The 25,035-nt window shown below is 33.9% G+C and overlaps 1 protein-coding gene across 7 annotated transcripts in view; it reads right to left on the reverse strand.

Annotated features, from left to right (window-relative positions):
- Positions 1–25,035, reverse strand: part of sls (sallimus) — a 249,950-nt gene that overhangs the window by 22,294 nt on the left and 202,621 nt on the right. For 5 of the 7 annotated variants that reach the window (XM_071587293.1, XM_071587296.1, XM_071587295.1 and 2 more), the window contains 22 exons: positions 21,100–21,147; positions 20,856–20,978; positions 18,438–18,590; positions 16,963–17,135; positions 16,662–16,855; positions 15,426–15,744; positions 14,316–14,628; positions 11,167–11,277; positions 9,941–10,073; positions 9,595–9,774; positions 9,121–9,374; positions 8,356–8,625; positions 7,721–7,987; positions 6,566–6,680; positions 6,325–6,479; positions 6,082–6,239; positions 5,848–5,983; positions 5,026–5,167; positions 4,386–4,661; positions 4,052–4,215; positions 3,037–3,321; positions 2,258–2,305 (listed from right to left, as the gene is read on the reverse strand). In XM_071587293.1, coding sequence (XP_071443394.1) covers positions 2,258–2,305; positions 3,037–3,321; positions 4,052–4,215; positions 4,386–4,661; positions 5,026–5,167; positions 5,848–5,983; positions 6,082–6,239; positions 6,325–6,479; positions 6,566–6,680; positions 7,721–7,987; positions 8,356–8,625; positions 9,121–9,374; positions 9,595–9,774; positions 9,941–10,073; positions 11,167–11,277; positions 14,316–14,628; positions 15,426–15,744; positions 16,662–16,855; positions 16,963–17,135; positions 18,438–18,590; positions 20,856–20,978; positions 21,100–21,147 — 4,017 coding nt within the window. The remainder of the gene's footprint in view (positions 1–2,257; positions 2,306–3,036; positions 3,322–4,051; positions 4,216–4,385; positions 4,662–5,025; positions 5,168–5,847; positions 5,984–6,081; positions 6,240–6,324; positions 6,480–6,565; positions 6,681–7,720; positions 7,988–8,355; positions 8,626–9,120; positions 9,375–9,594; positions 9,775–9,940; positions 10,074–11,166; positions 11,278–14,315; positions 14,629–15,425; positions 15,745–16,661; positions 16,856–16,962; positions 17,136–18,437; positions 18,591–20,855; positions 20,979–21,099; positions 21,148–25,035) is intronic. The other 2 variants (XM_071587292.1, XM_071587291.1) reach the window with 2 other exon arrangements.

Here is a 25,035-nt window from a genome sequence, read left to right on the forward strand (position 1 = left end):
TACTTGCAACTGTAAAAGAATCCCTCTCCAAGTAAATATTCTCAAACTCCTTTCATCCCTTATTGCCTCTTCCTGTACCCCTAGAAACCCTGACTGTTCTTCAATCCCTCCTCCCCAATTATTGTTATCAATCTTTCAAACACGCATCTATCCACAATTTGGACTTTGACGCTTTTGAAATTCAAGTATCTATCTTGTATTATCTTTTTACAGTCCCATCAAATCAAAACACTAGAACAAACCCATATTTGGCCTTTCATAACTTGATAACATTCTGGACTAAATTGAATGATTTAAAAATTTTCCCCTCCTGCCCTTCGCCATTCAAATCCATGCTCAATCCATGCATCAATATCATTCTAATTTTATATTGCCCTTTAACCCTCATATCAAATTCCAGACTTCTCTGCCCTCCTGTGTACTCTCACTCCCATTATTCATCATTTATTAACTGCTCTTACCCTGGAGACAGCGGTTTGAACAGGTAAACGAAATTTTCAGGACAATATTCAAAACCATATGCAAGTTTTTACATCTGGGTATGTTACGTCTACCATTTGATCCACAGGTATGTTACCAAGGGGACTATCTGAAACTAAATTCTACAGTTTTCAAGAAGTTCTCTCGTGTTTCCCACCGGGTCAGGTTGCAGTACACCGACATTTCGAAGACTGACTCTGCCATTGTCTTCGGGGTGAAGATGATGACTTCACCCTGAAGACGATGGCAGAGTCAGCCTTTGAAATGTCGGTATACTGCAATCTGACCCGGTGGGAAACCCGAGAGAACTTCTTGAATACCATACGCTGGGAAAACCTGAGATCCTTCATAAATTCTACAGGTTTGGGCTTGAACTTTTAAGAAGTAGGTTCTTCAGTCTTCTCTTTTCTCTCTACGAATACCTTATGTGAAAGCCCAACCATATGGCTGAGAGAGGTTTTATAAAATCTCTGTGGCCAGTAGATAACCTGGATAAATTCACTTTCACTGTCAGTCATATGTCTGATAGAGTTAAGTTTTAAAATTTTTATCTTATTACTGCAAATTACAGTTAGCAAACAGGACTAGGTTCAGCTTGAACTACAGTTTCAGGAGAAATAGCTCTACCAAAAATATTCAAAAGTCTATAACATTCTATAAAATCATGATAAAATTTTCTAAAAAATGTTCAATAAAGAAGGATCATACATTTTATTTGCATAAATTATTGTGCAAAAATAAATCTATGGCTAGCTTATTGTGTAATGTGTATGTGGCACAAGTTTATTTGATTTGAATACAGATATGCATCAGTGACCACCATTGCAAGTTGTAACATACGAGGGTCATCCGGAAAGTAGTACCCGTTCGTGCCGCATGAAGTGCTGACGACGCGAGTAGCCGCTGGACGAGGTCAGATAGCTTCAGTGGCTTGTCTGCCTTCTCTGAGCCAAGTTGCGTGACGCTAGCATTGCCTGTGTTGTTTCTGTGATTGTTTACAATGTTTAAAAAAATTGAGAACGCCGCCAGTTGTGAAGTGAGGGCAGTGATTAAATTCCTCAATGCAAGAAACGTTCGCCCATGTGATATTCATCGCCAATTAAAGGAGGTGTATGGAGACAATGTAATGGACGAGTCGTCTGTTCGGCGGTGGTGTCGCAACTTCAACATGGGGAGGGGGAACACACACGACGATGAGCGTTCGGGGAGACCGTCTGTCATTACAGACCAACTGGTGAGCTCAGTTGACGAATTCGTGAGGAACGATCGGCGCGTCACAATTGATGACATCTGTGAGCATTTTCCCAATGTTTCTCGAACAATTGTTCATGAAATTGTTAAACACCATCTGCATTATGCAAAAATTTGTGCAAGATGGGTCCCTCGCGTATCTCAATGAGCTGGCGGCGAAGGACTATGCAGCAGGAATACAGAAACTTGTCACACGTTATGACAAATGCCTTAATTTGCTTGGAGATTATGTTGAGAAGTAGTTTAAAGTATCCTCTTTCAAATAAAATTTTTTATGTTTGTTAATATTTACTTTTGTGTCTTTATTTCACGAACGGGTACTACTTTCCGGATGACCCTCGTACAAGTAAATAAGCTTATTAACATATTTTATACCATTCACTGCATAATAAATTTGGAGGGAGCCTATTTTTCACCCACAAAAACACAATTCTAAAATATCACAAAGTTAGATGAAAATGGCATGTCATTAAAGACACACAGAGGGGTATGAACATACACAAAGCAAAGCAAATGAATTCATTACCAATGGCTTCCTGCACAGATGGAGATTTACTCCTTCGAAGTGTGTCATCTATTTGAAAGTAAAAACAATTAGTCTATTGCGCTACTGCAATAAAGGAACAATTAACAAAAAAGCGATATAAGAAGCAGTGTATATCAAATAAACACAGCATGAACTCAAATGTTTACCAGAAAAAGGAAAAAAAGTAAGCTTCTATTTCCTATAAACATGGCATTAAATAAGCACTAAGAAGCAACAATTTTAACGCTGAGTTCCAGCCATCTGGCATGGTTCTCAGAGATCTTTTTAAGTATTTGACATTTGCACACTCACAGAGCTTAATCAGCTATATATTTGCAAAGGAAGAAAGCTTGTAGGAGTTGAGGAAGTGAAAACAGGTATGCACTTATATTTTAAACATGAAAACTTAGGCTGAGAGATGGGATGGCAAATAAATATCAATTACAGGAAAGTCAAATTGAAAAACTTCCTTAAAATAAATGCACTACTATTTCTTAAATGAAAAGTTTTCCACTGACATCAATACCTACGGTAGGTACACAGTACTGGATACACCATAGGTAAACAATTATCTTAGGGGAAGTAAAAGAAAATCAGAGTAAGATTAAAAGATTAATGTTTCCTAAAAATTAAATTAAAAAGAGAAATGCTCAATAGGGTCCAAATTATAATCTATGAAGCATAAAATGCATCAGTCAGACAAAAAGCAAGATCACTATCTAATAAATATCTAATACATTTTCTTATGAATGTGCCATTAGCACAAATAAGACACCTACCTATGACTCGAAGTGAGAGATCTGCAGATGCTGAACCTGCTGAATTGATGACTTTTATGGTGTACACTCCAGTATCATTTCTTTCAAGAGAATAAATTGCTATTGTTGAAGAGGTTTCATCTGTATAAATTGAGCAGTGCTTGTTGGACTCCACTGGATGCCCATCTCGAATCCATGAAACAGTAGGCTTAGGATACCCAGTAAACTTCACTTCAATCTTCCATTGTTCCTTAACTTTGAGCTTTTGTGACCTTAAGATTTCTTCCACCTCAATTGTGGGAGGCTCTGTTGAGGAAAAATCATTATTTTTTAATATCCTAAAAGAATTTCATAAAGAATCCAATGCACATAATAATCAATAAAATACATTCAACACAATAAAATGAAGGGGTTAAGTAATTAAGTCAAAATTGCATGATACAATTTCTAATAAAGGTGAATAAGCTGCATTACAATAACCAAGGAAAGGCATTTTCATGTTTTTGGTCATTTCACCATTATATTCAATCCGTGATAAACTGCTGGAAATTAGTGTGAAATCTTAAAAATGATTTTTTTTGCTCTGGAACCCTTGAAAAGAACTTCAAACTACTTTAATGTCTAAAAATTAGTTCACTGAATTTTAATGAACTTCATTTCTTTAATCACGCTACTTTGTAATGCTTACTTATCAATCAAAAAGAAAATTGAATTATATTACAATGAAAATATAACCTGGATGATGACTATTTTTTAACCCAGAAGTAATGTCTAAATAAATAATAGCTATTTGTTGTGAAAATAAAATATTCAGGATCCTAATAAAAATAATGGAATAAACCTGGTACAGTTCATGAAAAATGCTATCATATCGGGTTGATTGCTACTACTCTTCCAGTGATTCCTTCCTTTTCACAGATTTCCCAGTAACTTATCTTTTGAAAACTTCAATTATTAAATAAGTCTTTAATTAATGTTAAGAATGAGTTTCCAAAATCAATACATCAATTAATTCACTAAAAAGGAACTTATTTACCTTGAACGACAAGCTGACAAGATGTCTCAGCAAATCCAGCAGTATTTCTTGCCTGGCAAGTATATGTTGCAGTGGAATTCTCAGATGTTTTAGCAATAATGTATTTAGCAACACGATTCTCATAAGTCATAGTTTTTGTTTTTATTTTTTGCCCATCCTTGAGCCTGGGAAATTTCAAGAAAATTATTTGAAATTACTCACAGAATATAAAAATAGTAAGAGGCATTTTATTTCAATGAAAACGTGCTTTATTGATGGTAAAATACCAAATTCACTACACTTAAATTAGATATGGTCTAAACTATTATTTTCAATATATTTTATTTCTACTTACCATTTGATCTCTGGTGTTGGCACACCTCCAATGACACATGACAATGTTACACTTTGGTTGAGACCAATTACCGTGCCTTTAAGAGGCTCTTGAATGGAAGGTGGCTCAACTGGAATGGGAGTACCTACTGGAATATATTTAGTGTTGTGTGACGGAGGACTAGGACCAACTTCATTTACTGCTGTTACCCTGAACATATACTCCTTTCGAATATCCAACCCTGTAACTCGGTGAGCAGTGTCAACAATTGAGAAGCCTTCATTCACCGTGCTCCACCTGAAAAATAAAGGGCCATAGGGAGAATTTCAGTTTCAGGACATACCTGTATATAATGTATACCTCCATACTAATTTTGTTTTCCCACAGTTTTTTTTAAATCTTAGATTAGCCTAAGAAGGGATTGGAGTAGCAAAATTATTACAAAAAATACCACTTCCATTAGTTCTTTTCAGGTGCATAGCAATCATAAGATATGTAATCGTTTTTGATATTAATAATATAGCTATATGTACATCAGTATTAATGGCATGATATGCAAATATATGTGTAGAAACAACATCATTAATCACAAACCTATACATTTTATTGAATATGTAGGAATTAAAGGTAAAAATGAAACTGAAGCTGAATAATAACTCACGAAAAGTTCTCTTTATCATGGTATTCCAAAATGTAATTAATAATAGGAGAGTTTCCATCTTTTTCTGGTGCCTTCCAGTGCAATGTAAGACTGTCATCCACTGTTTCTATCATTTCTGGAACACCTGGCTGACTTGGGGTCTCTGCAAAGTTAAAATAGATTTTTATAAGATGACTATGGACATTTTAGCATTTGTCCTCAGGTGAAATAAGTTTTACAAGATAAAAATAAAGTTCTCACAGCTTCATACATACACATTTAAAATATCATGGAAACCTCTTTTTTCAACAAGCTGAAGAGGACCAAAAAGCATATACGACTCTTCTAAAGTCTGAGTTAATACTACTTATTCTTTTCAGACACATAAAAATTGGGTTAGATAAAATGGCACTTGGGTGTAAGGATATTTTGAGCATGTTTGCCATCCCTCATTAAAGTAGATTTGCAAGAGAATGGGTCACTTGAGGTGTTTGTTTTATTTTTTTTTATTTTAGCACATACTATAACGATACTCATTAGGTGAAGAGAAGCAACACATCAGCTTTTGCAGGAATGGGGTGTTCAATATGAATCAATTGAATACAAAATGATTTCAGAAATATTTACGCATGAGTTTACACTATGGTTTTTACTAAGGAATTTAAAAAGGCAATTTACCTAAGTATGTGATCTAATTTTACACAATACCATGTATTTGAGCAAAACATAAATAACATATTAATTTGAATGCATACTGTCTAAATAACCAGTGAAAATTTTTCCCTCATTTAATTACCTCCTCTGATTACAACACACATGCATCTAAATTTAAAGACAACTTACCCAAAATTATCAATGTTAAATCTGCAGAGGCTTCCCCACAATTATTTTTAAGTTTCACTTGATATGAACCAGCATCAACATCTTCCACTTTGTTTATGGTTAAACTGGCTGAACTCTCAGAAAGAGTTTGTGACACCTAAGGACATAATGGATTATTACTTTCAGCCAGTCAACATTTTGAGACAGTAGGTTAAATTTTTGCTGTTTTTTTACAGAGAATGTTATAATACTTACCCGATTTGACTTTTTAATGACTTTTCCATTGACAAACCACTCATCTTTTGGTGGTGGAATGGCTGTGTAGTCAACAGTAAATGTGACATTCTCTCCTTTTTTGACTCTAAACTCTTTTTGAAGAGTATTTAAGTTTATCTTGGGGTCAGTTTCAAGTACTGATGAATAATAAATGTTATATATTAGCACAAAAATTAGACAATTTTACGATAAAAAATCACATCTATACTATAATCCACTTACTTTCGACTTTCAATTTGGATGATGTACGAACATTAACGGCAACACATGTATATTCAGTTTGATCATCAAGAGTACAGTTTGTTACAATAAGTTTCTTCACTGCACCTTCAGATACCAATTTGTATTTCTCTGATTTCTTGATGTTTTTCCCATTCCTATGTATGAATAAAAATAAATTTGTGATAGCATTATTGTTGCCACTGCTGAAGATATCATAAAATACATATATTTGTATGATTACCTCAGCCATTTCACTTCGATATCCTCTCGCGACAGTTCAACAGTGAAGACAGCCTCGGTATTTTGAGGAACCAAGGTCACATCAGGCAGACGAGTGATGAAATCAATCATAGGTTCTATGATTGAATGAAATTAAAATAAAAGTAAGATGTTTAATGGTAAGTAAAATTCAAGATAGATATTGTTAATATAATACAGAAAGCAAAAATAGAATTAACTTCAAAAGACGTCTCGCATGGACTCTGTGAAATTTGTATTAAATCCCAGATGCTTGAATACTTGAATATGCAGAATCAGAAGCATCACAATAATCATGCCAATAAGTTCTGATCCCCCCACTCTCATTGTATTTCAGAAGTTTCTTTTATGGAAAATTTATGAACACAAGTTCAGAAGCATTAGAACAAGTAGTTAAAGAAGCATCATTAACATTCACCAAATAACTGACTTTGACATCACACATAATCAATACATTTTTGATTCTTGAAAATGCAATGCTTAAATAAAAAAAACATGACGAAAAATTTTATAATGCAAGTAATTATATTTATAATCTGATATCTGTAGCTGATATTCTTCATTTGAATAGAATTTGGTTTCATATAACTGGTCTAAGATATCTTGGCAGTAAAGGAACCTTTTGGCCTCTCCTATCCTAACCCTCTCCAATCCAAAACAGTACAACATTGAAATTTTCAATGAAACTAAATTCTTAAAAGTGAAAGGGCACCAAAATATCATAGGCAGTATCTATAAAAGGTATGTATAATATGGGCCCTGATACTATACTAATTGTACTATCCTATTGTCCACCAGCCGAAGCTTTGAAAGTACTTCCTTTCAATTTAACTCCATTTTGTCCTATATCATTCTACTTGATTTACTTCTTCATATTTTCATACTTTTGTCCCCATTCATGCAATATATATAATGCCCGTTCTCCTCCTATCTCTACTTCCACTTCTACCCTTCTATCACAACCTTTTTTTTTGCTTAAATGATAATTTTGAATTGAATCATGAGCTGCAATGGTATAATCTATAAATAAGAGGGAGCTATACCTATTATACACTACATACTTATAAAATAGTCAAATTATTTATTGCATTTTTTAGGTGAGATGAAATCACAGTATACTTATTTCCATTACACTTACCTTCCACCTTCAATGTTGCAGATGATTCCTGATCTCCAACACTACATGAATACTGGCCACCATCTTCAAGGACTGAGTCATATATCATGAGACGCTGACGCTTTCCATCAATGGCTAGCTGAACATGTTCTGAGAACTGTAATTCTTTCCCATCCTTAAACCATCTCACAAGGGCATCTCCCTTGGTAAGTTCCACCTCAAAGGTAGCTCTTTCTCCCTTGGCAATTGTCACATCTTGCATCTTTGTTATGATTTCTGGTGGGAGTTCTGTTTAAGTGGATAATTATTATTTTAGATTATTACATACTTTATTACCAGTAGGCTGGTTAATTCTCTGAATGATAATATTTAAATAACTAATCAGAGCTTCTATGCATATAAATGATTTGATGAATAAATAATTTACCACAAGGTGAAAGCATATGAAGCTAATGTTAACTAAAGCTAACAATATATATCAGCAAATGGTACATTTCTCCTTAAAAATATATGAAATTCAGAAAAATTTGGATTAAAGCGAGTAATCCTAGCAAACAGGCTAGTAAAGGGTACCATTAAACACGATAACTTAGAGTCTACTTAAAAGCTTAACAAATACACCTCTAATATTAAAATTTGTTTCACTAAATACTTACCAACTACAGTGACTTCTGCAGTACATTCCTGTTCACCCAAGACACAAGTGTACTCCCCTTCATCATGCACTGATGTGGTTCGAATCAAGAGTTTCCTTACAGTTCCCTCCTTCTCAAACACCACTCGTGTATCATCCTCCACCAATTGCTCTCCATCCTTGTGCCAAGTTACTTCAGCCTCAGGTGCAGACAATTCTACTTCTAATACTGCCATTTCCCTTTCTTTCACTTCGAAGTCATGCAATCGGCGAACAAAATCGGGACCAGCATCTGTCATGAATGTAAAGAATATATTCCAATAGGCCTTTTGACTGAGCAACAAATGCTGTTTCTCAATTTTGGCTAAAACTATATCATTGACATTACACATTGTAGTAAAGATTGTATATGTCTATGTATGCTACTTTTTTAAATCTAATTGACTTTTCACTTTTTCACCAAAATACAATCAGTAAATGCTGCTGTTTACTATGAGATGTAGTTGAGATATGACATGTTCATGAGACATGAGATGAACATTCGACATGTTCATTCAATGTGGGATAGGTTCATTGCCCTTGAATGAAATATCAACTTTATGACATAAGACAACTCTATGGCCTGAATGCAGCTATAATCTTAATTCTGGTACTGACACCATTAGCTAAATAATATTACAACCAAACTTATGAATTGAGGTCACACTTGAAAAGGTACAGGTATCCTTTAAAATAAGATTTTACATATTATATACCCTCACTGGAAATGCAAAATTTTTATACTCACCAATGACATTTATAGTGCACTCTGTTTTCTTGCTTTTAAATGAACATGCATAAGTTCCTGCATCACTGTGATTAACATTTCTCACAATCAGACGATGTTTTCTACCATCATCTATTGTTTCTTTACGGTCAACTCGAGTGATTTCTACTTCATTATAATACCAAGTGGTGAACACAGTGCGAGAAGTTTCACATTCAAGTATCATTGTGGACCTTTCCTCCACATCCATATTTTTCAAAGTCTTTGTAAAGGCACTGTAAGAAAACGATTTGTGATTCATATATTATCGATAACTTGGACCATTAACCATTATTTGTAACTTTGACATTTGATGCATTAGTAATAACCCAAGACACATCAGCATTTAATATAAATACTAGGAATGGAATCCATCCCAATCATTGATTATTGTTTTTTCAATGTCAAAAAAAATATGGATATAAATATGACATTATTCAGAAAATATAAACTTACGCAGAAGTTACATCTACAGTCAATCTTGCACCATGTGATGCCTTTCCTACAGGGTTGCTAGCAACACACTTGTAATCTGCTGTGTCTGTTTCTGCATCAGCATTAGTTATCTCTAGACAGATATTTTCCCCATCAAATATTTCCTTTACATTATGAGCAGGTCTCAAACGTTTGTTGTTCCTGTTTAGAAGCAATTGATTAATCAATACAATGAACAGAGTTATAGGACCTACTTTATTAACTGGTGATGCATTTCTAGGTGTTAATCTCAGATAGTCATGAAAGGTGAAATATGATAAAATACATAAAGAAAATAAGTATTTGTAAATTAATGTGGAGAACTTACTTGAACCATGTGATTTCTGGTTGTGGATAACCTGTAACTTTGGCTGTTAATTGTACAGTGCTCTTCTCAGGAACTGTTTGTTCTTGGAATCTTTCAATGAAAAGTGGTGCCTCAGGTTTAGGTTTAGGAGTTTCTGAAAGAAAGTTAAGCGCATTGATCAAGGTAAGTTCCATTTTGGCAGAAAAACTTTTCAGTCTAAAAGTATTTTCAGCTCAGAATGAGAATCTGGAGTATTCAACCGCATAAAGTACGTATGTACAGATACTGTCATGAACTTGGAAAAAGCTAATTGGCTGATTAGTGTTGGAATTTTTTAAAATTCATTATAATCAATAAGTTATAAGATTTATGAATTCACAATCAAGAAAATAAAACAGTAAACTCTAAACGTAAGAAGTTATTTTATAAAGAAAAATTATTTGTTTCAAGTTTAAGGGCAGCCATTTAAAAATGAGAATGATTTACTAAGAGTATGATACAATGTTCATTGGAAGCATTATTTGGTATATGCTGAGATATAATTCTTTATTGATATTTACAAAGAAAAACTTTACATTCTATTTATGCTTTTTTAGTGTTAACAGCATAATATATCGGGGTTAAATGTAAGAAACCATCACCCAAATGAGCACTTTATTCAATTAAAATGGTAAAATATGATCAAGATATTAAATTTTCCTGTAATCTAAAATGTATAGTTACCCTTAACCCTGCCTTCATTACTGAAGAGTGACAAAGAGTGATGAATGTTCAGCATCAGATGACTTGATTAGAAGTGAGAAGTGAGGAGGTATTAAGGAGCATGGGAGAGGAAAGAAAGCAGCTGAACACCATTCAATCATGGAGAAAACAGTAGATAGGGCACACATTGAGAATATAATGCCATATAAAGGGAATACAAAGAATGGTAGAAATGAATGATGATTTGAATATAGAAATGCTGATATGAAGAGAAGACATAACACCAAAGGGGGGCAAGTAACAAAAAAATATCAGACCAAGATTGGTGATGATAAAGTCAGTTTTTGAAAAGGCTCTATAGAAAGAGAGCTGTGCTTAATTGTAAACACATTTGAAACATAATACATATTAACCTAAAATTACACCTAATCCCTTCAATCTAACTGTAAGCAATACATATGTATTGTTATTCATGTATTGCAATAATTGAGGATAAAACTATCGCTTAACCACTGATCACGTTAATTCTCTATAGTCTTTCATACCATCTGCAACCACCTCTGCTGGAGAAGGGCTAATTTCCATAGCTTTGGGCTCCACATCAACTCTTTCCCCTTCATTGCTGGGCATTAAAGATTCAACACCAATACATGTAACTGTGAATAAATTAATAGTTAGTGATCATAGCTCATGCATTAGTAATAAGCTGAGTTATTCAAGTGCAGGTGACACTTGATTTATGCCATTGATAAAATTAGAGACTTTTGAGATGCAAGTGTGGGGAAGAATGAAGAAAATAAACAGAGTAGAGTATATGTCAAATATTCAAGTAGTTTTATTTATAGTTAGAGAAGAGAAGATGTTGTTTGGGGAGATTCAAAGATGGATGAAGTTGAGAGAGGATAAACTGAGTGGTTGTGGAAATGCTGAAGTCCATGATAGAAGCAGGAGACTTTTAGCTTTTTCCACATTCTTATTCACCTTTTCACAATCACTACCTATTCTTGATCAGGGCATATCAACAACATATAAGCTAATAAATTAAATTTGAGAATTTAACTTCCATATGCACATGATAGCTAAATCACAAATGTTACCACTGTAAAATACAAACTTCTGAACTGGTTTATGAGTTTTTGCTTTCACTTCTCCCAGTGATGGGAACTGTACCTAAGTCTACTAAATACATACACAGTGCAATGTGTACTGTGAGATTTCAGCCCTGAACAATGTATAGACTGTTCACAGTGTGGCTAAATCCACCATGTAGGTATGTCTTACTGCGGTAACCAAGGGGACTGTTTCTCATACACAACACGTAAATGATGCTAACTGTGGGCCCCATATGTATAAAACACATGTCATATCTTTTTGTCTAACAATAGGTTTTGCATTGACTTGACAATGTAATATTTAGTGTTAGAGAAAGTAAATTGGACTGTGGTCACTTTAAGCCTATAGTGCAGAGGTATTAGGATTATAATATTTTTATGTACTTGAGAATGGCATTAAAATGAAAGTACTTAAATACTCAATGCGAGAATGGTATAAATCAATCATCACCTGTACAGCAAGATATTTCAATTGTAATTTAAGAGTGTGACTAGTAAAAGCAGTGGTAGCACAAAAAACTTTTTAATTTTGTACGAAAAAAATTTTAAATGAAAAAAATGGCAAAATTAATTTGAAGAAAGAAAGCATTTCATGTAATTAAAACAAAATATTCAACTTAAAAAATAAAATTAAAACAATATCATAAAAAATTTAAAATCACCAAAGAAAACTGCAAAATTAATTTTTAGCAAAAGCAAAGCTTTAAGCATCTAGCAAAAATTAAAAATTGACAGTTGAAAATTGTAGTCAAAAAGCTGAAATATTTTTCTGGATGCAAAATGTTAATATTCCACTCATTTGTAGATGGGATTATATTTTATAAAAAGCTTTAGACACAAATTACACATGTTTAAAAAAATTAATACTTTATATTAGTGTCAGAGAGCATATTGAAGCATATTTACTAGTATATTGGGCATGCCCCATCAAATATTATTTTCTTCGATCATATATTACACTAATAGAAATGCAAATGGCTCATGATGTGATTCTATTTTACAGTCAGTGGCATGGTGACTTAAATGGTAAACTACTTGGATGAAAACTGAGCTAAGAGACCTGCATTCATGTTTGGTTGAATACTTTTTGTCAAACCTAACCAGTAATTGCCTCTACATTGGGTACAGTGATCAATGATTTTGCAGATACATACATTGATCAACAGCTGCTGTTTAGGTTCATGAAACAGAAGTGCATGGCTTGCAGCAGAAAATGTGTTGGGAGGAAAGTAATTGAAGTCATTGTAGGCTCAGCTCAAGAATCCTTTCCAGTTACTGTCAACATATGTAACTGATTCAATAAGTGAGATCGTTCACCACTACCTTCTGGTTTTGTCTCAACAGAAAAAATACCTCAATAGTTTAATGGTTTGGTTTCCCTATTTTGCTCATGCTCACAACCCCTATGTCTACTCTCTGCCTTTCTACTTCCTTCCCTTCATATTTCCCTCTGCCTGCCATGCAGTTCTGTGAACCTTTGTGATAGCTACACATTTATTTTTGCATCTGAAAAATCACTGTTGGCACTTGGGCAAAGCTTAGCTCTTTTTTTTGCTCTTTGAATGCCTGTGGTGCATTATCTGCTGGCATTGATTAAAATTTCCAGGGACCTTTACAAAATACCATAAATTTCCTAGATCTCAGTTCCTCAAATAATGATAGGCAAATGGTTAATAAGCATGTAAATACTAAGTTGTACCAAACAGTTGTACCAAACAGAGTGAGAGAATCAATCAGGGCACTTATCAAGTTTTCTCTGACTTCATTTGGTTAGCCTTGCTTTAATTAATTCATTGACAATAAGGATAGGCAAGTGAAAAAGGTTACGTGGTTGGAGGGAAACCTAAATCCTCTTCTCAAATGTGTCAACTCTCTACCGCTCATGTATATAAAGTTAGAAGCATAGTAAAAAAATACCAGATATGGTATACAACACCAAATCCAGTCAATAAGCTAGGCAATGGACAAATGTATATGAGATTTTTCCTACCGCTAATATGACACTACTAATATTCTCTCAACTCTACTGAACGAAAACATTTTATTTTGTTGTACATTGTTCAATGAATATTAGAAATGCTCTGTAATAAAAAGAGTTGACCAATTAATGTGGAAACAATTTTAAATTAGGTGATAGGTAATTGAAATCCTGGTTTACAATTTTATCACACTATCAATGAAATAATAATTATATAACCATATTCACACATATGTGAACATAAATGCGCTGCAACATAATTATATTAAACAGAATCAAACTCATTCAAATCCATTTTCAAATGGAGTCCATGTCACATGAAATATCAAGGTGGCTCATGCCTCTTATGAAATAGAATCAAACCATAAACCAATTTGATTTCGACTAAAATTTTGTTAAAAGCACTGATAAATTTGCAATTGGGGTCAGTTGGAATTATAAAATCAGTATCATTACATATTTATCCAGAAACTTAGGTCTATTTCATACAAAACTTAAATTGATAACCTTTGCATGCACATTACAAATTATTACCACAGATTATTTACAGAAAAGGGTGATGTTATGTCATAAACAATGTGAGTATAAATATGAGTGAGCATACCTTCCACCCCTAATGTAGCAGATGTTGCTGCTTTTCCAACATTATTCTCAGCCTTGACTGTGTAGAGACCAGTATCACTCTTCTTGGCATTATGTATTGTTAGTGTGTTCATTCCAGTTTTCTCATCTTTAATTATCTGAATATTTTTATCTCCCTCAGGTGGCATGAATTTCTTGTCATCTTTCATCCATGTGATGCGTGGGTATGGAGTACCCACAATTGTTGTATTCATCACCACGCTATCACCCTCCTCCACTGTATTACTGCGTAATGGCTCTAATATATTTGGAGGTTCCTTGGCACTAGTCCTTACCTAAATTGAGTTGTACAGAATATATCAATGAAGTTAATATAATCATTCAAACTTACCAGCAATTAACCATTTTTGGATCCTGGGTACATGGGGAAGAATAACTTATACTTTTTTAGGAATCTTAAGCAATGCATTTAGAAAATTGCTAATTTTATTTATGGATATAATAAAATGGCTTGTGATATGACAGTCCAATGGGTAAAGAACATGGGGCTATTGGCTGGAGGACCTTGGTTTTTATCCAGGTGATGTCTCTAGGCACCCTCAATTCCACAAAATCTTATTATTTTCAGGTACTAGATCTCCCCAGGAAACCTTAGCTGATGCAGGGAAAGGAGCTAGCCCCCATACCCTAATGTGTGAACTATGCCCTCAGGTCTATTATTAGGTGACTTCTGCCTTCACTTATCAAATCAACATTAATTTTGATAATTTATTATTTAAAGAAAAAGGAATTTTTCATGAATTGTTCCCTTGTTTCCAGTGACTAACTTTAGATTTCAAAATGGTATCAGCATTTAAAATATTTTTTCAAAATGTTAGCTATCAGATTTTTTTTCTGTTCATATTCATGTATGGTCAACTTACTACTCTCATTTAAAACAAGTACATATTTATATATTTTCATTCTCAAATTTAAAAAAATACCCATGCTTAATACCATGTGTTCTAACAAATCAGTAGTTGAAAAAATATTGAATTTTTAATACCAATTTTTATTAAGGGTTATAAATACAATGCTTATTAGCTCAATGCCAATCAATTTAACCTCAAAATATTTTAAAAGGCAATCTTACCTTAAGAACTATGGATACGCTTGCTTCACCTTCTCGGTTAGTGGCCTTAATTGTGTATTTTCCTTCCTGTGACTTCTTAACTTTCTTTATCTTCAGGGTGCTGGTGTACATGTGCATGTCCGACACAGTGGTTACAAATATCTTTCCTTCTTTTTCTTGAACATCCTTGTCTTCAAAAGTCCATTTCACAACTGGTTCAGGCACTGCAACCAATCTGACCTCAAGAGTAACATCAGACTTTTCATCAACCACTTGAGCTTTGGGTTTCTGAGAGAACGTTGGTGGTATTCCTTCAAGGATGTCAGCCAAGGATGACTCCCTGTTAGATTTATTTGAAAAATAACAGGAAAGAGTATATTAATATCACATACTGTGAACCATGATAAACCTTAAATTAGATTTTAGACTTTCATAATATATCAATCACAATATCACACTGGTACAGTTCAGGGAAAGTATATGTTTTTGATTTATTTTTGTGTCAATTCCATCATGAGGAGGTGAATTTCATGTTGCCATCTACATTTAGACTATAAACCATAAAAAAATGTAGACTATGTATCAAGGGATTTTATAATTAGAGAGGTCAACTGTATGGATGCTTTTCTGCATGCATTTAACATGTCATGGGGCTGGGACCGAGATAAGAGTTTGTGCTATGGAGGTCTTAGTAGAATCAAGGTTCATAATATGGAGGTTTTATTGCATATACCATTTAATGCATACAATACTGGGAAAAATATTTTGCTGTTTCAATGGCAATTGACTGAGCAAAGCAAGAAAAAGGTGAGGTGTACGCTTCTATCCAGAAACTAGAAAAATTAAAAATATTCCCCAAGTATATCAGAGATGTCTTTAACTTTTCATCATTCATGTTATTTTGATGATTCATGCAATTTTATAATTGATGTGAGTTAAAATGGCTACAATATAGCAGGTCATCATATTCTAGCAAAAAAAATTTTCCATCATTGCTCGGGCATAATTTGTGAATGGGTACAAAGGAGTAAATTTACAGAAGAAATATGAAATATAAGGTGGAACTTTCTATTATTGCAATAATATTGGAATTTATTTTGAAATTTTTATGCTTTCAGGAAAGGTCATGAACCCAGATTGCTTCCTGTACTTTCCAAAATTTTTTGTCACTCATGTATGTTTTGTGATGCATAGAATTTACATTGGGGCGTGTTTACAGTAAGCAATATACCACTGAAAATCGCATAAGATTCAAACCTGGACAAGCTCTTTCTTGATGTTGGACCAACAACATCAGAACCATGATCCGACAGTGGAGCTTCAACAATGAGTTCAGCAGTGCTAGATGCAAAACCTGCTGCGTTTTTAGCCACACAAGTGAACATTCCTGCATCTTCAGGGAAAACCTCCCTTACTACAAGTGTGGCAACATTGTCTTCATCATAAAACATCTGCAAGTAAATAGTTTATTTTTGTAGCACATCATTAAATAAATAATAATGGTTTATAGATGCAATTGGCTATATACATCATATAACTTATATCACATTTATCGTACCTGAAAATCTGGCGATGGTTTAATGATGGCTGTCTGCCTGAACCAGGTAATTAAAGGCCGTGGGTTACCAACAACTTTGCATTGAAATTGAACTGTTGAACCATCTGGAACATGCTTAAGCAGCAACTTTTCAGTAAATTGTGGAGCAGATACATTTTCCTCAGTGGTAGGCTCTATATTTAGAAAAATATAGATAATATATGTTGCAATATATTTACAAACACCATCATGTTGTAAGTTTTCAAAGAAAATAAGGCTTTCTAAGTTCTTGACTTTTAGAAGAATAGGTTTACAGTTCCTAACATGCATTATATAATACATTTTACTTGGTTAACTAATTGCAGAACTGATGTAAAAGTGCCGACAGTATGGGAAGATTGCTGTGAAAAGGTGAGGTCAGATCACTGTGCAAGAGTAATGTACGAAATGAGGTAAGCCTGCATGACTGTTGGAAAAGAGGAAAAAGCAAAGACTATGTACTGTGTAAGATTCATTTTCTTACTCTGACATTTTCTCTAAAATCCTCTTCCATAGAGGATGTAAGCTAAATTCAGCTTGGATTTTTGCTGGACTGGGATACCACATCCATCTGAATAAGACAAGCTTAAATATAGCTGTTTTTAAGCCACCTCATCCAGCTGGTTACAAGCAACCCAAAACCATACTGTAAGTTGTCGTATATGATTTCTCTTTATACTTGTCATGTATATAAATATTATACTGAGAATTTCCCAAATATCGGTGAGTTTTGATAACAAAAGATCTTGCAATATAATAATAATGCTTTCTTAATTGAAATCCTAGTAGATTTTCTCACGGGGGTCTCCAGTGCAATAACAATTTTCATATTATCTCCAAGGATGAATAATTTTAATTGTTGACATTGATTTCTATGATAAAGAAAGCATGACAAAACCTGCATGTGCAGGTCTGACAATAGGCTATAAAATATGATAAATTCCAGCAGCCATGCTAATTTTGATACCTGGAATCCAGCTGGACAAGTAAGCCAGTAACATAGCTGAATTCCAACAGTTAAATTTCACGATGGAATCTAGGGTCATAGCAGCTGGATTCTTGAAAAACTTAGCTGGACTGTACCTGGATTCCAGCTTTCACCCTGAATACATACTGATGAATTCCAGCTTGCACATTGAAATGACCAGCTGGGAATCAGTTTGAGTGCAGCTTGCATTGCTATCTGGGGTGATACACCACAGACACTAAAGCATTCTCCTTATGACCCTCCTTATCCTCATTGGGGATAAGTAAAGTCATAAGGAGGAAAATCATATGACCCTCCTTATTCTCATTATTCCTATCTTCTCACACATCTGCCTTTTATATATTGCTGAAATGTCAAAGCCTACCTACAGCATGCTTATGATTCCCTTTCGATTTCTCAGAGATAAAATGTTCATACCATAGAGTAAATAATAAGTAACTTCCTGGATTATGCATTAATGCACACTTACTTTCTAGAACAGGTAGTTTATCAATCTTTTCATTCAGCTTCTTCTGAACATAAAGGGTGTAGCTAACTTCATCTTTAAGGAACTGGGCTGGTACCCAGCCTTTCTCTTCAGTCAAATGCTTCTTTACAAACCACCAGTCTGAGTTGTGACATTCTGTAAAGAGAATATATGAAGTTATTTAATTATCATTCTTGTTCTACTATAAAAATCATAAGCACTGCCAATTTCATATTTGGGATATCACTGCTATTCTGAAAAGTCAACAGCAATGAGTTGAATGAACTCCAAAGAATTAGACGTAATTCTGACAAGTAAAGGAAGAGGCTGGAAAATCTCTATCCCTAGAAATTAAAATTGAGTTTTTACAAGTTTTGATCATGGTAACAGAAACACTGATATTTGGAACAGATTAGGGCTTAGTGATTAGCACCATAAGAACATTTCGTGGCAATGCTAAAAGTAATGTAAAATGGATCACAGATCAACTTAATCAGTCCTAAAAACATTACAAAAGATGCATTAGAGATAATAGAGAGTGGATTGAACACCAAAATCAGCAGAAGTCTTTTGTCTACAACCATCATTCAAAGGAAAGCAAGAAGTTGACATGAAGAATTGAAATATAATCTGACAGAAGAATTCATTTTATGCTTAGTGATAACTGGTTTTGTAGCTTTAAGAAGTATTATAGATTTCTGATTCTAAAATTCGCAGGAGAAATTGCAGAGGTAGATTTTGTGCTGAATGTGGATTTCCATCATCCTTAACTACATTAGTGGAAGAAGATTGGTTGATAGCTCACCAAATCAAGTTTAAACCTAGATGAAATCAGGTTGTTCCAGAAATGGATGCGATTTTCTGATTGAAGGATCACAGTGCATTGAAAAATTATGCCAAAGGACATTTACCAGTCATATGAGATTCCAACAAGATGGTCTAAATGGCCAGCCATTTTTACTGATTATTTGCTGTTCCACCTCAAGCCATAATCAAAGGCCCACTAGGAAAGGAAGATTACCACTCCTCTGCACCTTGACAACACTCTCTGTCACCCTCTTAATAGAACTGAATTTAGTGATAACATTAAAATTTTTTCTACACCCTAACACTACCTCCATGATTCAGCTGAAGAATCAGGGGCATACTGCTGCATTGAAAGCCTATTATTTTCATTGAGTCTTGGACAAGATTGTGTGAGATATGGATGAAAAAAAAAACAAAACTTAAAGTTAAAGATATTTGGATGACTTTTAAGACTTAGATGAGCATTGATATTATCTGTGATTCCTGGAAATAATTTTCATTAAACTGTTTAAATGGAGTGTAAAGGAAAGTTTGGCCGGAGGTAGAGGTCAATGTCTTTGGCAACTTTGATTCTTTGGAGACTGAGAGTAATTCCATTCTTGATATGGTCTACTGTAAGGGAGTTGATGGAGATGCAATAGAGAACCTAATACACTCAAACACTGAAGATCTAATGAATGAAATCCTCATTTCCCTGGAGAAGAAAGAGCTAAGGATGGTACCTAAATCCACTGATGAGGCTGAACATGAAAAAAACCTATTTGCAAATGACATGGCAGCAATTTTAAACTATTTACATGACACATCAATGATCCTTAGGATAAAATTATTCAAATCACAAGAAAAGTTCCAAAAGTTAAAGAGAAGGTATTCAATCACTGAACAACTACAAATAGATTAATACAAGGAAAACAAAGACAGTGAGTGATGTGATCGTTTCACTCCTCTTTCTTGGTTTTTCTTTTCTTAACACTATCCTTCTCCTAATATCCTCACACCATGCTCATTTTTGTTCAAAATAACACTTAATTATGAGAAGAGTTCATTCTGATGTAATTCATGCCCTCCTTCTTTGATGCTTAATTATTATTTTAGGAAAAATTAAAAATACAATTCAATTGATGGCATTAAATATTGAAAGATGGCATTTATGTTCAAAATATTTTTCACTGAATAAAAGTACACCATCTCATAAAATAGGAGTGTCTCCTGTATGTCATGAAATACTGTAGGAAAACTAACTTCATACACCACTTCAACTATTCACCACTGTCCATGGAAGGTATGAATGGTGTTAACTGAGCATCATCTGTGCTACTTCCTTACTAAAATCACATATTACTGCATATTGTATTGGTAACACTGCCAACAATTAATATCAACAGATGGAAAGTATGGGAGTTTGTTTATTTTTTAACGCTAAATCTACCAGGACAAAATAAATGTTCCTGTCCTGATTTTTTGCTGCTCTTTGGTGTTTCTTTTACACCCCAATTTCCATAGCAGTTGCAACAATAATAATATATTTATTTGCCATCACACATATTTTCATTTGTAGGGGGTTCCATCATTATTATCAAAGAGATTGAATATTATTAAGATGATACTACTTACCCAGTACATACATTCTCTCTCCCTCCACCAAATTCAGTGCTTCATCATTTTCAGCAACATAGGAGCAAATTGCAAATAACATATCACCTTCCCTGATTTCTGTAACAATTGTCTCCCTTTCATCTGTAAAATGGTTAAAAATCAAACTCAAAATTGGACTTTTTTTCATTTGGGCATAACATGTTAGGTGCATAGATAATGTACTAAAAATTTAATTGCGTACAGCATAATAAATTTCACGTACCATCCTCAAATAAGACAGTTTCCTGGGTTATCCGAAGTGAAGCATCCTCTGAAAATTACATAGACTATTAGGTTGAATGACAAAGTAAGGCAACGCATTTGTTAAATTACAATATAGACCCAAAAAAATCATCATAATGATACAAGGACACAATACAGTAAAACAGGTTATGACATAAGAAACATGCATGATACAAGTACATTTAACAATGTCACCACAATATTTTTTTGGGAAATCACATTTATCTTCAAAACATGGGAAGGACATGAAATTATTTAATATCCTGGAGTGATCCATTACACAAACAGTTTCAAATGGTGAAAAGTTACTGCACATCTCATTCTAAGGCCTACAAACACATGAAAGTTATCTATTCATAACAGATAGGTCAGGCCTTTCCAGTTCCTCCTTAGTTTCCCAGATGAATCTAGTGCTTAGAAAATCACACCGCTTGGATTTAGCTAAAGGTGTCCAGGAGTACCATGTAGATAAAAACCCATGCTCGTCAGGTCAGCAGCTGAGTGCTCTATCCACTAAACCACCATGCTACTCAGAAAGATCATTGAAATTTCAACTAGAAAGATCCAAAATACACATATGCAATATGAACAAGATGACTTGATGATCAAATTAAATTTTTTATCATAAATTACCTAAAATTAGACAAATAAAAGTTAGTTTAATTGCAAGTAACAGAGGTGGAATATAATAAATCAAGACACAAATGATCAGTCAAATTCAGGAGAAATTCTTTTGGAATCATTTAGAGTAAAAAAATAGCATCAAAATATTTGACTGGATTCATTTAAAATATACACAGCTTCATGTTTAATTTTGCAAGTGGACATTAAGTACCCCATGGAAAAATTTTGTCTGATACAATAGATGATTGAACTGATTAAGAGTGAATGAAACAATGATAATATCAGGCTAAATTGATCAATAGCAGTTATATGAAGACTGAAAGTAGAAGCAAGTACATCATAGTGTAACTGCAAGAGAATTCCAATAACTTTAAATTCAACCTTGTCACTAACACCCATTTCATTTAAAACTATAACAAATCATTACACGTTGGGTGTAGACATAATATATAACACCAACTTCAACCATCTATATGTTTAACAGTTAATCATAGTGCCTTGTTTTACAAATTGTATGGAAATTAAAAGTTATCTCATTCAAAGTAATAACTTGGATTTCATCAATACCATTAGCGTATACATACTAAATAAGAATTACTTTAACCATGGCTAGCATTGAAAAATATATTTCATAATAAACAGCACTGAAAGAATTCATTGCAAAAGCAAAACTTAATAAATAAATAAAAGCCGAATTTACAATTTAGGCATTTATGTACTTAAAAAACAATTTATTCATATATCACACATTGATTGGCCAACTTAGTCATTAGGTGATTCAGGTACTTGAGCTTAACACTGCCCAGTAAAAAATTCCAAAGAATAAAATCTAAAAAAATATTCATTCAGCAATATTTTCTCTACTTCAAGAATAGGTGGAGCAGTATGATGCATGGGCAAGCAAGCAAAAATGGTCAATCTTCTAGTTAGAATGGATATTAATAGGTAAATTTTAGCCTTCATGAAAGCACTTTTGGAAATGTTGACATTGAAAATGGCCATTAAGTGTACCTACAGATGATGATATAATGTGATGGCTATTTCAGAACTAGACATTTGTTTGCATTCTCAAATTACTATAGCTCACGGGTTGATTTAAAAACATTTCACATAGAATTATAATGATTAATTTAAAAGCATGAAATAAGATTTTCTTATAATTGCTAATCTAAACCAATTTAACTTGGGACTTGTAGAGGGGCAATCCTTGTAGTTTTTTTGATGTTTTATCAGCCACAATGATTTTATGCAAGCCAAAAGTTATGTAAGTAAATAATATTGCCGCATTTGATATATTAGGATAGTCCACAAAGTACCTGGCCTGGCATAGAGGTGGCGGTGGTTGTTTGAAAAATATCACTGTATTGGAAAGTATGCAATCTATAAAGCATATGTTTCAAGCTTGAAGAGCATCGCATTGGTCGACCAAATGAGGTGACAACTCCAGAAACAGTGAAAAAAATCCACAAAGTGATACTGGAGGACTATCAAATGAAAGTGCATGAGATAGCAGACATTGAAGGCATTTCAATAAGTGAATTACATTGCATATTTACAGAAAATTTGGACATGAGAAAGCTGTGTGCAAGATGGGTGGCACATTTGCTTACATTCGAGCAAAACCATTGGCGTGAAGATGTTTCAACTGAGTGTTTAGCTAAGTTTCACGGCAACAAATCAGAATTTTTGCCCAGTTTCATAACCATGGACGAAACTTGGGTCCAATATTTCACACCAGAGACAAAAGAACAATCAAAACAATGGGTTCAAATGGGAGAACTGGCTCCAAAGAAGGTAAAAACCATTTCATCTGCAGGCAAGGTCATGGCATCGGTTTGTTGGGATGCCCGTGGTATAATTTTCATTGACTATCTTGAAAAAGGAACAACTATCAACGGCGAGTAATGTTATACGAACTTATTGCAATGTTTGAGCAAAGAAATCAAGCAAAAGCAGCCGCATTTGGCTAAGAAGAAAGTGTTGTTATATCAAGACAATGCACCAGCTTACAAATCAGTCATTGCAAAGGCCCAAATTCATAAATTAAAGTTTGAATTGCTACTTCATACACCTTATTCACCAGATTTAGCCCCCTCCAATTATTTTCTGTTCGAAAACTAGAAAAAAATGGCTCGGTGGTTAAAGATTTCCCAACAGTGAAGAAGTGATGTTGTCAGTCAACGGCTATTTTGAGAAGCAAGACAGTTCTTATGATAAAAAGGGCATCAAACTTATTGAACATCGCTGGGAAAAGTGTTTATAGCTGAAAGGATATTATGTTGATACTTAGGGTGATAATGGCCAAGTAGGCTGGGAACAAGTATTCATTGACTTATGAAGTCATAGTTTCAGTTCAGTTATAGAATAGCTGAAGTTAAAAAATGGTGCAGCCTCTTCAAGCCAAAAGTGATGAAATGGATCTGGATGACTTTCTGAATATGGATGCTAAAAGTTCAGATTCTGTAGTTATGTGGTAAAGATTTTTCAACTCAATTATTTTCCTGTAATAAGGAAGAAGAAATGAATTCAAGTGGATCATAAGCAAAAGTATCTGATCAGGCACCAGCCGCTCTTCTAAATACAGGAATATTACCACAGAACAATTCTCAACTCTGTATTTTCCAGGTATATGATGAGACGCTGAGGAAAAATTTCAAGTATGAGCATTGCAGGAACAATTTTGAAGCAAATGGGTATTTTAATATTGAAGATCTCTTTTCCTCAGTGAAATTAGAATTCACTGGTTTGGGATAACCATCAAAATCATTAGAAAAAAATTTTCATATCTCTAAATTTGTTTTTAAAATATTTCCCTACAATAATTCATACCCGGACAATCAAGAAAAAATAATGAACAGAGCCAAGTTAAGAAAAAGCTGTTAGAAGGTCTTAATTACTGGTAATGATTGCTATACATACACACCTAAGTTATGGGCTGAATTAGCAGTACATATACCGGCATAATTAAAAGGACCTAGTAGTATTTTTGTCTCTGAGTTATCAATAAACTCTAAATTGCATAAATATGCAATTATTGTAATATCATACATTTGCCCTTAACATAATTATTATTAATGCTAATTTTATTCAGTGACAGCAAGATAGGATGAGATGACAAGAGTATATGAAGCAATGGAATTCCTTCAGTATTCTGTGTAGCAATAAGGATAAGTAGTTATTTTCCACTACTGCTACCACAGCTGTGCACTATTGTGATTCCTGCAATTCAGCTATCCTCAAGAACCGCTCATGCAATGAAAGTGCAATGAGTTTCATCAAAGGGAAAGAGGAG

Source organism: Hetaerina americana, unplaced genomic scaffold (assembly GCF_022747635.1).
Source record: "Hetaerina americana unplaced genomic scaffold, ioHetAmer1.1.p SCAF_3, whole genome shotgun sequence".
Classification (NCBI taxonomy): Eukaryota; Metazoa; Arthropoda; class Insecta; order Odonata; family Calopterygidae; genus Hetaerina; species Hetaerina americana.